This window comes from Theropithecus gelada, chromosome 17 (assembly GCF_003255815.1).
Source record: "Theropithecus gelada isolate Dixy chromosome 17, Tgel_1.0, whole genome shotgun sequence".
NCBI classification, from domain to species: domain Eukaryota; kingdom Metazoa; phylum Chordata; class Mammalia; order Primates; family Cercopithecidae; genus Theropithecus; species Theropithecus gelada.
Window position 1 is genome coordinate 39,095,361 of NC_037685.1, and position 12,578 is coordinate 39,107,938.

General features: G+C 55.5%; 1 protein-coding gene across 1 annotated transcript; it reads left to right on the top strand.

Moving 5' to 3' along the window:
• The first annotated feature begins 7,358 nt into the window (after nucleotides 1-7,358).
• ZIC2 (Zic family member 2) lies at nucleotides 7,359-12,372 on the top strand. Its single transcript, XM_025364397.1, has 3 exons — nucleotides 7,359-8,745; nucleotides 10,547-10,710; nucleotides 10,923-12,372. The coding sequence occupies exons 1-3, from the start codon at nucleotides 7,671-7,673 to the stop codon at nucleotides 11,274-11,276; spliced, it is 1,593 nt and encodes a 530-aa protein (XP_025220182.1). The 5' UTR covers nucleotides 7,359-7,670; the 3' UTR covers nucleotides 11,277-12,372.
• Nucleotides 12,373-12,578: the final 206 nt, after the last annotated feature.

Here is a 12,578-nt window from a genome sequence, read left to right on the forward strand (position 1 = left end):
CAATAAACCGCCTGCCAATTAAACCTGAGAATAGGCCTAGCTAGATGGTCATCAGGAAGGCTTGCAGTGGATTTCCGGGATTGCCTTTCTTTATAAAAGAGCTTTTTATTTTGTAGAAGCGCTTTTTGTTATTGTGATGACCCGCCTGACCCCAGGTGCGCTGTTTCTTTTTCAAGCTGTTTGGGAGCCAAATCAAACCCCCTTAACATCCCAAGTTTCTGAAGACCCAATAACTCTGTCACACTTCCTAAATAAACACCAACAATTTCCAGGGCGCTGAAGGGAATTATAATACTAGTTTTAAAAGCAGGGGGCTGTGGAAGGCATTATGCCAATTCTTCTGTGGGTTTGGCCCGCACATTTCGACGGTGGTGTTGGTCGTCAGGGCCAGTCCTCAAACCCATGCCCCTTTCTGCGTTTTGCAGCGGAGGTGCCTGTGTGGTGGCAGCAAAGTGGCAAGCCATGGAAATGTCCTTTCTGGAGTTAGCAAGGGCTCTTGCGGGGTGTCCATTTCCAGACCTCTAGTTTGCACCCCGAATCCCAAAGTCCTTCCAGACCCAGACAAAGTAGCGAGTAGGCTGGGGAGATGAGAGGCCCAGTAAATGACCAGCTAACCAGAACCCAGGTTAGCTGAGCTAACCACGTTCAGCTGCCTGGAGGCCACGGTACCCGATCTCTGGGGATGCTCGAGCTGGCGCTCGCGGCTTCCCGCTGCGCAGAGTCGGGGGACTGAGGCTCCCCCGCTCCCCGGTGCCCTCTGTATGTCACCGAACACAGCCAAGTTTCCTGCGATGGGTGTAGGCAATTAATAAACTCCAAGGGAAGTGAATTGGACATTTCCTGGCTTTTGAGCCTTTGTTTGATTGTTTCTGCAGGCGGAGGGCGGGGGGATCTCGGGGACGATGGGGTGGAAAAGAAAGGAGCTGGGGGACCCACCGAACTGCCTTTTATTGCCCCTGCAATTGCTTTACGACTCGCTGGTCCCGCGTGGTTTCTGTGAGAGCGGCCTCCCTGTAGAAAGGCTGGGTGTCGCCGGGTTTGGAGCATCTAGTGTCATTTGGGCCGCGCCAGGGGCGGGTTCAAGGGCGAATGGGGCACCCGAATTACTAGAGGAATCGAAGGACCTTTGAACCCTAGCCCAAGGGTGCCAATGAGAGGTTAATAGGCGCAGAAGTAGGGGGTTGCTAGCAGACACTGGGAAGGGCCTGATGGTCCACTGAGACCTTTCCTAAAAGCTAGGGCGGGGTGGGCAAAGGCACCAGCACAGTTGCATTTTAGTAGAGCTTCGCCAGGGCCGTAAGTGATGGTGACTTAGGGTCCAAGGGTTTCCCCAAATCAGGTTCGCCAGGCTAGGCAGGGAGTTTCAGGGCAGCCTCTCCTGGCCGGCCTCCCCGTCTGCACGAGGCAGGGACCGGATCCCCATCCCCACCCTCCGGCCTTGGCAACTCGCAATCTGACTTGCGTGGGGGCTGCGACTGGCCCAAGGCCTTTGGGTGCTAGAATCGCTCCGCAATTCGCAGTCCTCTCAGGGGCTCTTCGAGGGTTACCGCCCTCCTGAGCTGGCGCTGAGTCCTGAGGCTCAACGGATATGTGTGGAGCTAAGAGTATCCAGAAAAGTGCTTCTAATAGCCCTATCACACTTATGTAGACTTAACGAGGATGAAAAGGCGAAAGACTGGGGCTGTGTGGCGGTGACTGATATGTTGGATTCCGTGGGGATTTGTTTTGTCTTGTTGTTTGTACAGTCATGAAATGGGCCTATCCCATGTCCACCTCACCTTTGTGGTTGAAAACCACTGAAAAACTATCACTCCCTTTACTTCCTTACTTCTAAAGAATAAGTTGAATAAAATTTGCCTGTCGCCAAATACTCTCATTTGGTTTGCAGTCATTTCTACTCTCAGAGATAGAGGTTGTTGGAGAAAGACCTTTGACCTACAGTTGACCATTAGGATTGACAATTTCTTGGGAAATGCATTATTGTTCTAAAATATGTCCAGAAGGTCAAAACAACCACAGAACTCTCTTGCATGTTCACAGTTCATATAACCACTCAATATTTATTTGTGTTGGCCCCTCCATGTGCTTCTCCTCCCCTTCATCTCTTACCCTTTAGGATGTTTTTGGATGGGAAATGAAGGAGAAGTAGAGGTTGTGCAGTTAAAAATAAAATCTCAAATTTCTTGGGTAGTTCCTCTCACTCCACACCCCTTCCAATATCTATACTTCAATATTTGAAGAAGCTGTTGAGATAAATCAAATAGTGACACGTTGATGGATTTACTTGTGTAAGCAATATGGTTGACATATGGCATTGTTATTTATGAATGACAGCATAAATTGTATTACAAAGTCTATGGCAATAATACTACAGTTTATTGGAAAGCTGCTCGCCTGTCATCTGTATTCAATCTCTCTGGATATAGTTCGCCTGGGAGCCCAAAGGATAGGTCTTCAGAATAATATTAAACACATTCACGTTAGCTAATGCCTCCTATTTTTTGTTTGGTTTTGTTTGTTTTTCAGCAGTAGAATCACTCCCATCAGGAAAGAGAAGACAAGTAAGGACAATTAATTCTCTTCCTTTTAGAAAACCACAACCACTGACTATCACCAATGCAGGGGTAAAGTCCAGGGTGGTTAATAGCTTCTATTTTTTCTGAGTCCCTTTTGACAAATACACAAATATTTGCACCCCATCACTAAACTGCTGGTGAGCACATATTTTATATGGAGACTTTTTATAAGCCCAGTTACAGGACAGTAAATTTTAACTGTAGGAAGAAAAGACATTCTTTTAGCAAACTAGAGAGGGCCTTATCCTATCACAACCTCATTCAGCACCCCCACTTCTTAAAAATGGTATTTAAAAGTTACAACATTGGCTGAGATTTTCACAATTTCCCCTTCTTTTACATTACACTTCTCTAAAGCACTAACAAAGAACTTTTGTTCTAGGTGGGTTTTATAGAAGAGGCTCCCGCACCACACATGTGGTCCTTCAAGGGTCAGGGGTCACCCAGCCCAGGAGTGGCTGAGAAGGCGGAATCAAAGGTGCCCTGCAACTTAATATCCTGTTGATGATCTTGTTGAATTTATGAGTCTGTGATACAGATGATGGTGCTGGAATCCTATGAAATCCCCCCCTTTTTTGTCGCTTGTTTCTCTCATTTATTCTCTCAACTCTTTCCCACTACCCCCATTTCCACCTTCTTCCTTAAGAGGAAAATTAAAAGTTTGAGTGGTGTGGCAACCGAGAGCTTCTGCTTTTCAATGTAAAGGTCAATTTTGTTTGCCTGTTCTTTGGCTTCTCCTGTCCAGCAATGTATACCTATGTGTGTGTGAGAGGGTATAGTGTGTGCATACACGCTATATTTATGCATAGGTACACAAAACACATCCCATACCACAAAAGAACTCAGTCAACACTGTTCACAGATGCCCACAAACGGCAACGAGGTGCTTTGGTTGATGGGCGCTCGGGTGTTGGCGGCATTTTCTGGTTTTTGACAACCCCAATTCTCCATCGCGCTGCCATTCCCTCTACTTGCAGAGAAATGAACACCGGCCCGCGCGGCCTGGAGCGGGATCCGCTCAAGCCCCGGCCTGCGGCCCAGCCGCGCGCAGCCTCCGCAAGATTTCGGAAGCATAGTTTTGGGAAACTTACAAAGAGGGGACATGTTTGCCGGATGGAGACAGTTGTGGGTCCTGCGGGCCTGACACTGCCACAGACGGGCCCTTCCAGAAACCTGTTGAAAAACTGAATTCACTCACAATGTGCCGCTTGGCTGCTTTTTTCCTTGAGCCAAGGAACCCGAGTCTACTTTTGAGGCAGTAACTCTGAAAGCCTTTGCATGCTTTCTTTTTCCCCCCTTGCTCTCTCTCGCTCTCTCTTCACTTTCCTTCCTTTAAAAAAAAAAAAAAAAGTGTCATGAAGTAAAGGGGTTTTGCGGTTTGTAGAGAAATAAAGCACTTCTGAGAAGGGACGGCGACGTGACTTTGAACTTGGCTCAGCTCTTCTGTGCCCTGCAGAGAGAGGAGAACTGGAGCTGGGAAAGAATAGCCAGGAGGGCCCAACCCGCAGGGTCTCCGGCGGGAATTAAGGCGTCCGCCCCACCGCCCGGCCGCGCGCGGCCCCCGGAATGCGGCGCGAGCGAGCACCCAGCCGCGCGATCCCCAAACGCGGGAGCAGCAAAGGCGAAATCAAAGCGAAAGAGAGAATGGGTCAAAGAGGAGAGGGAGGGAGGACTGGGGAGGGGGTAAGACAGTGGGAAAGGAGGAAGACTTGGAAGTCTGATGGCCTGAAAGAAGGAAGGGAAGTGAGGTCTCTGCATGTGCAGGTTTGCTATTCTCACAACCAATCTCCAAGAAAACATTTTCCTTCGGAAATATTTTTGGAGTAAGCCTTTCCAAATACTCTCCTCTCGCGCTCGCCTCCCATCTCCATAAAAATTGATGAATAAAGCAAACAAGTGTGCAATATAAAAATTGCACTAGCATTTTTTAATGGATTCAACGTAGCAGGGCAGCCTTTCCGCCAGAGATGTTCTCTTTTCTCTCTGCGTCTCTGTCTCAGGTCCCTTTAGGTCTAGGGGGCCAGTTTGGCTAGTGCCCTCCACCCCCTTTTATGCACAGAGAGGGGTGTGGAAATGGGAACATTTCCTCCTTTCAGGGAAGGTGAGAATCTCCACCTTCCAGGCAAACTGCCTTGCTTTCAGACAGGATGCCACAGCCTCCCTCATTCTTGCACCCCCACCCCCACCCCCATGACAGGGAAGAGTGGGACGGAGGAAGGGCACAGGGCCTCTTACGCTAGGGGCTGCAGCCAGTGCCAACCTGCAGAGACTCGCTTAAGCCGGGAGAGGCTGCCTGAGCCGGCGCAAGACAGCCCGGGTTCTGCCAGCCATAGTGAGCTAGAGGATCCTTCCCGCGTTTTTGTTGATTTCATTTCAGAACATAATTCTGAAAATTAATTATTTTCTCTTCGTTTAATTTTATTTCAACTCCTAGAGACTTATAAATAAAAGCAGTTCTCCAGGCCAGCCAGGCGAACACGCCCGAGGCGCTGGCCTCAGGCCGTCCCTTCACACCTCTGCAGCCTCTGGACCCTCCTTTCCCTCTCTGGTTACCTCGGGAGCGCGAGATTTGGGCGGCGGGACAGGAAATGTCCGCAGCGGTCAGCCTGGAGCCGCGGCGCTGGCCAGCGCGGCGCAGGGAGCAGCCTCGCCGCCGAGCCACCGCCCGGGTGGCACTCCCCGCTCCTGCAGAAGGAGTGGATATATATGCTTTCTAGAAGGTTTAAGCCCTGCCGAGTCCGACGGCTTCTTCTCTCGAGACCCTGAGCCTGACTCGCAGCCAAACTCCGGCCTGAACCTCGCTTGGTCTCGGGCGTTCCCACACTTCCCAGCCCAAGGATGCGCGGCCCGGCTTCTGGGCATTTACCCTGAGGGTGACACTGTCTTTAAAAGACTTCCAAACAACCCCCTTCCACGCGGGGGCCGCTGCCCAGTGTTTACTGCTGTAATCGGAGCAGGACGCAAGCGGCGGGGGGGGGAGCTCAGCGCGCTGAGGGGCAGACGGGGACGCCGCGGGGGGTGGGGAAGGCGGTGTCTGGGTGGGCGTCCGGAGGGTGGGAAGAAGGGGCATGCCTGGCTTTCTCTGTGCCCACCGTCCGGCACCTGTGGTTTCAATGCCACAGAGCAAGTTAGCAAAGGCGGGGTGAGAGTAGGGAGCGTGCCAAGCGGGCAGCACACCGGCCCCCTGCCGCTCCTTGTGGCGCGCTCCCGGCGGGGCCCTGGGCCTGAAATGTCCCCGCGCGCAGAGCCTCCTGCTGGGCGACCCAGCTGTTAGCCACATCTCGAGCGGCCAGGAGTGCTCGGGCCAGGCGTCCCCGGGGTTTTCGGTGTCCGCTGGGAGCTGCTCGGATCCCGGGGGAGTAGGTGGCCTACGCAGAAAGACTGGAGCCCTGGGCTGCGTCCCATTACTGACCCAGCTGAGGGCGCCTCGACCCCGCGGCCCGGGCCGGCGTCCGAGCCACGCTGGACGCCCGGCTCCTGGGAGCGCCGCGGTCGGCCGGGACTAGAAGCCGCGGCGCCGAGCTCTCGGGAGAAGCGCTGCAGTATGTCAGGCCGGGCCCGCGGGCACGTTCGGCGGCTGCCCGAGCCGGGAGCAGCTCAGGGAGCGCGGGGACCGAGGGGCGGGCCGGGCCGCGGGGCGGGGGCGCGGGATTGACTAGGCCGTAGCGGCCAATCGCGGCGCTGGGAGGGCGAGCGGGGCGGGAGCCGCCGTTAAAGGGGCGGTTTGACCGGGGGCCCGGCCTCGAGCTGGAGGGAGGGAGGGAGGCCGGGGCGGGAGACTAGGGGGCGCGGGGGGAAGGGAGAGGAAAAGGAGGAGACAAAAAGTAAAAAATAAAAGGCTGCTGCTGCGGCGTTGGCGGCGCCCACCGAAATCAACAGAGGCGGTGGCGAACGCAGCCCACCGCAGCCAAGACCTGAGAGCCCGCCTGGGCCTCACATTCGCTCGGGCCGCGGACTGCGCTGGGTCCACGCGGCGCGGCCACTAGTTCCGGGCCCAGCGCCCAGGCCCGACCGGCGGGAGAGAAGAGGCGAGCGAGAGATCACTTTTTTATTGTTGTTATTGTTTTTCAGCCCAGCCTCCCCCTCCTCCCCTCCCCCTGCTCGCCTTCTCCCCTCCCACATCCCCCTCCCCCCTACTCCCCCGCCTACTCCTCCGGCACAACTTAAAGAAAGGGGGAGCGGCGCGGCTGCTGCCTTCATCTGGGGAAATTCGTGGCCACTGCAAGTTTACTACGCGAGGCGCAGCCAATGCCAAGCGCCGAGGCCGAAGAGGGCTAAACACTGCGGCCGCAGCTCCGAACAATACCCGCCGCGCGCGGGGCGGCGCGAGCAGGGCCGCGGGGGAGGGAGCTGTCGCCGAAGCGCGCCACAGAGAGGACGCCTGGACTCCGCCTGCCGCCCCGGCGCCCCCGTCGCGGTCAGGTGGAGCCGCTGGTGCGCTGGTCCCGGGTGCCAATCGCGGATCTCGCCTCGGTCCTCTCCTCGCCCGCCTGCCTGGAGTGCGCACGGCCGCCGCGCTCGGGCACCGTGGCCCCGCCGCGGTTGTGACTGCATTCTACCAGCGCTGCTTGGCGCGGCCGAGCTCCGGGTCCGCTGGGCGTGCGAGCGAGTGAGTGTGTGCGTGCGCGCGCGGGTGCGCGCAGGGGTGGGGGCCGCGGCGCGGCGCTCGCCCCCCGGTAGCCCCCCTCTCCTCTCGGCTCCCCATACCTCCCTCCGGCTCCCTCCTCCCGCCCGCCCTCCCCTGCCCTGCCCGCCCGCCCCCGCCGCAGCTCCTTTAATACACTTTGGTTCTCCGCCTGGCTTTGGACTCTTCTCCTCCTCCACCTCCTCCTCCTCCTCCCGCGCCTCCTCCGCCGCCGCCTCCTCCTCCTCTTCCTCTCCGCGCCTTCGCTCCGCGCCCGGCCGCCTGAGGCAGAGCCAGGCGGCGGCGGAGGCGGCGGGCGCAGGAGAGCGGCTCTCAGGACTGAAGCGGCGGCCACCACTACCGCCTGCGCCTGGAGCCCGGTGGCCGCCGGACGCACCGCGCGGATCGGGAGCGGGAGTCGAGGCGGCGCGGAGGCACGGGGCTCGCCGGGGCGTGCGGGCGCGCTGGCCATGCTCCTGGACGCGGGTCCGCAGTTCCCGGCCATCGGGGTAGGCAGCTTCGCGCGCCACCATCACCACTCCGCCGCGGCGGCGGCGGCCGCGGCCGCCGAGATGCAGGACCGTGAACTGAGCCTGGCGGCGGCGCAGAACGGCTTCGTTGACTCGGCCGCCGCGCACATGGGAGCCTTCAAGCTCAATCCGGGCGCGCACGAGCTGTCCCCCGGCCAGAGCTCGGCGTTCACGTCGCAGGGCCCCGGCGCCTATCCCGGCTCCGCTGCGGCTGCCGCTGCGGCCGCAGCGCTCGGGCCCCACGCCGCGCACGTTGGTTCCTACTCTGGGCCGCCTTTCAACTCCACCCGGGACTTCCTGTTCCGCAGCCGCGGCTTCGGGGACTCGGCGCCGGGCGGCGGGCAGCACGGGCTGTTCGGGCCGGGCGCGGGCGGCCTGCACCACGCGCACTCGGACGCGCAGGGCCACCTCCTCTTCCCCGGCCTGCCAGAGCAGCACGGGCCGCACGGCTCGCAGAATGTGCTCAACGGGCAGATGCGCCTCGGGCTGCCCGGTGAGGTGTTCGGGCGCTCGGAGCAATACCGCCAGGTGGCCAGCCCGCGGACCGACCCCTACTCGGCGGCGCAACTCCACAACCAGTACGGCCCCATGAATATGAACATGGGTATGAACATGGCAGCAGCCGCGGCCCACCACCACCACCACCACCACCACCACCCCGGTGCCTTTTTCCGCTACATGCGGCAGCAGTGCATCAAGCAGGAGCTCATCTGCAAGTGGATCGACCCCGAGCAGCTGAGCAACCCCAAGAAGAGCTGCAACAAAACTTTCAGCACCATGCACGAGCTGGTGACCCATGTCTCCGTGGAGCACGTCGGCGGCCCGGAGCAGAGCAACCACGTCTGCTTCTGGGAGGAGTGTCCGCGCGAGGGCAAGCCCTTCAAGGCCAAATACAAACTGGTCAACCACATCCGCGTGCACACAGGCGAGAAACCCTTCCCCTGCCCCTTCCCGGGCTGTGGCAAGGTCTTCGCGCGCTCCGAGAACCTCAAGATTCACAAAAGGACCCACACAGGTAACCGCGGGCTGGGATAGGGACCAGGCGCGGAGGGGAGACACGCACAGCCTGAGAGACTGTGTGTGCCGACGCTGGGCACAGACCGCCACCCGGGGACCTGGAATGGGAGGTGTTTTTGCGTATACGAGAGTGCCAGCAGCTTGTTTCTGTTGGAGAATGACAGAATATTATTGGGCTGGGTTTTTCCATGTGCGGAAATCGAGTTTTAAATGATCAACCTCACATCAAATGTATGCTTGGGTCATGCAATTGCTTCGTTTACTCAGCCCCGGTTAATAATTTCCGTTCTAAGTGGAAAGCACAAAATAAAACTGCTCTCTAATTCGGTGCCCGGGAAGCGAGCCTAGAGAGGATTTTGCCAGCTTGTCTGAATGTGCTTTTCTGCTCGGACTGTATGTCTGTTTGAGTGGTTTGTGTGTTTTCCCACTTCTTTTACTCGGGGTCCAAACGCCCTTCCCGGGACTGTTTCCCATTAAATGAGTCTGGTGTAAGCCGAAGCTGTAATGCATTTCTCATTTTAAAAGTGTTTTTAAAGCCCGTCTTGGGGTGGGTTGCGGAGCCTTTACTGTGGTTTCGCAGCAGTTTGTGAAATTCTCTAATGGGCACCAGAGAGTTTGCGATTCCCAACTTGGACCCAGGTCAGCTAGAGCCCCAGGTCAGCTAGAGCCCCAGGCAGCGCGGCCTCGTGGGGGGATCGCGTGAGAAGAGAGAGCCGCAAGAGAACGCGCCTCCTGCCTCATAGATTATTCATCTATGACCAGGTCTCAGCCAAAATCGTGCCAGACGATTTCCTAAAAGAAAGCCAAATGTTTTAGCAACTTCCCCCGTCAATATTTACTCCGAAGTGGGGATGCGCCAGCGGCCTATTGTTCTCTTCCGGGAAGGGAGGGAGCCGAGGTGCGAGACAAGCTTTTAACAAGGTTTAAAATTTGAGAAATTTATTTGCATGAAATGCTCGCTTTCGAGTTCTGTGTCTGAGCGGATGTCTTTAAGAAACAATTTAGGTGCTAATGGAATTTAACGTTAAACGGTCCCCTTTCCTAGTGGAACGACGTTTGAGTTCTCGCACCTCTAAATGACTCCAAGCATTTGGAATTCTGGCAACAGGATGCAGAGGCCGCCAGAAAATTAAACGGGGAGGTTTTGAAAGGCTTTGCTGACTCCCCCAACCCTCACCCACCAGCTTGTGCCTCTCCGCAGTCACTAGATGCTGCCTTATCTCTAATATTTACCTTTTCTTCAACTTATTTTTTTAAAGACTGGAGGTGAGACCAGAATTATTAATTCAGTTTGCAGAATTTTGGATGAAAAATACTGGCTCAGTCACTCTCCACAGCCCGGCCCCCAAACAACACGTAGCAACTCCAAATGTAATTGCTTACTGGCCCTGGCGAGAAACCGACAGCAGCCCAGCAGCCTGTGTGATTTTGATAATGCCCCAAATATTTTGTCATAATAACAGCTTCTCTGTGGCGAGACCAACTTGTTAGAAGCTGCAAATCCAAGAAGCCCTGTAGAAAGGCAGGCAGGGCCAGGAGCTACCCCACATTCCTGAGAAATTTGAGGAGATGGGCGTCAGCCTGGAAGAAAGTAAAATATGAAATAAATGAGCAGGACTGTCGGGCGGGAAGGCGGTTAATTTGATCTTAGTTCTGCCGCAGAGAGGATTGGACTGGTTTAAGGGACCCAGCCCCCTCAGGCCCTTCTCCCTCGCCGTGGCCCAGCCCCGTCGCAGCCTGAGTGGGGGCTCTGCAGGCTCTGGGTGTCTGCAGCCAGCGCCAATGTTTGCCATCCACAGGGGAGAAGCCGTTCCAGTGTGAGTTCGAGGGCTGCGACCGGCGCTTCGCCAACAGCAGCGACAGGAAGAAGCACATGCACGTCCACACCTCCGATAAGCCCTATCTCTGCAAGATGTGCGACAAGTCCTACACGCACCCCAGCTCGCTGCGGAAGCACATGAAGGTACCACCGCGGCGGCCGGGAGGAGGGCGAGGCAGGCCGAGGTGCGGTGCAGCACCGGCCTGGACCACCTCAGCTAGCCTGGGAGGGTCCCCAGGGGCCAGGGAGGCTGAGGGGACATTTCTGGGGGTGCTCTCCCCCAGGGGCCCGGCCCCACAGCAGCTGCACTCACACCCAGTCCCCTCTGGTCCCCCCTCCCGGCTTTTGTCTTGCAGGTCCATGAGTCCTCCCCACAGGGCTCTGAATCCTCCCCGGCCGCCAGCTCTGGCTATGAGTCGTCCACGCCCCCGGGGCTTGTGTCCCCCAGCGCCGAGCCCCAGAGCAGCTCCAACCTGTCCCCAGCGGCGGCTGCAGCAGCGGCGGCGGCTGCGGCGGCGGCGGCCGCGGTGTCCGCCGTGCACCGGGGCGGAGGCTCGGGCAGTGGCGGCGCGGGAGGCGGCTCGGGCGGCGGCAGTGGCGGGGGCGGCGGCGGGGCGGGCGGCGGGGGCGGCGGCAGCTCTGGCGGGGGCAGCGGGACAGCCGGGGGCCACAGTGGCCTCTCCTCCAACTTCAATGAATGGTACGTGTGACGGGTCGGGGCCTCTCTCCCTCTCCCTGTCCCCACCCCAGCGTAGCAAACCTCCCCGCTGCTAGCAGCGAGGGCACCTTGTGATCATGTTGTTAAAATTATGAAACTGATTTTTATGATGATGAAAATTTTACCAGCAGAAGGATTTTTTAAAGTTTTTTTTTTTTTAAAATAATAATAATCTAGGCATGAAGAGCAAAAATACCCCTTCCGGAGTCTTTGAAGTTGAAAATATAAAACAAATAAAAAATAAAAAAATAAAAACCCACAAAAATGTTGAACCAAACCTCCCTGCTAATCTCCATGCCCATGTTCTTTCCCACCCTGTTCCCAGTCTTCTGACAAACTGTGTACATAGCGGACTCCTCCTTTCTCCTCCGAGGTGGTTTTAATGGCTTTTTGGTGTATAGAAGTTTGTCCATTTGTAAAACTCCGGACTGCGTTCCTCCCCGCCTTCCTCCCCTTTGCTTCCCCAAAGTGATGGGCTTTCTCTTTTCTCCTTTTTTAGTTTACCCGGTTTCTTTTTAAGTAATGTGGAAGAAAATGGTTTGTTTTGTATTGTGGTATTGAATATTGTGTTCCTTTTTATGAGGCAACCTGATTGTAAACTTCATGTAACTATAGACTGGAAAAAAACGAGCCGTGCCAAAGTCTCCCTTCTGTTTCTTCAGTACACTGACCCATAGCACACACATACACACCACCACCAACAACGCTTGTGAATGTATTTTTCTGTTAGCTGGGTTTACATGTGATGTTTTAGTGCTTTTGCAAGTTCAATTTGTTAGTTCCTGTATGAAAGATTGTGGGGGAAAAATAAACGTCGTGCCGTTAGCTTCTTCCGTAATAACACCCTTCCTTCTGTAAATACCCGTTACCATATTTATCCATTTGTAATTAAATTATGGTATTAACTTGCTACAGAGGAAACAATATTTATAAAGAATGTTTCTTAACTATAAATATGTACAATTGTGGGCATAAACTGTTTCAGATTTTTTATTTGAAGGTTTTAAGTGGTTTGATCATTTCTTGTGATGTTTTGAGAGTAATGCATACAGAAATATAATAAAACGTGTTGAAACTGCATGAACATACTATTTTTTCTAGCAAAGTTATTAAAGAAAATGGGGAAAGAGGCAGCTGAGGATTGACCTGGGTAGAGGCTGGCTGAGGCTGAGTGGGCGGGAGGCACATGCGTTCTGGGGAGGAAGGTGTGTATCTGCCTCTTTGGCAGAAGGTCTCAAAATTATTTTCTTCGTCCTTTGTTTAATAGCTGAGAGTGAATTAAATTTTTGGAAAG

What these genes read in the sequence shown, in the direction of transcription:
- ZIC2 (XM_025364397.1), top strand. Translation starts at nt 7,671, where the DNA reads ATGCTCCTGGACGCGGGTCCGCAGTTCCCGGCCATCGGGGTAGGCAGC. An exon ending in TCACAAAAGGACCCACACAG is followed by an intron (nt 8,746 to 10,546) that starts GTAACCGCGGGC and finishes TGCCATCCACAG; the next exon opens with GGGAGAAGCCGTTCCAGTGT. An exon ending in CGCTGCGGAAGCACATGAAG is followed by an intron (nt 10,711 to 10,922) that starts GTACCACCGCGG and finishes TTTGTCTTGCAG; the next exon opens with GTCCATGAGTCCTCCCCACA.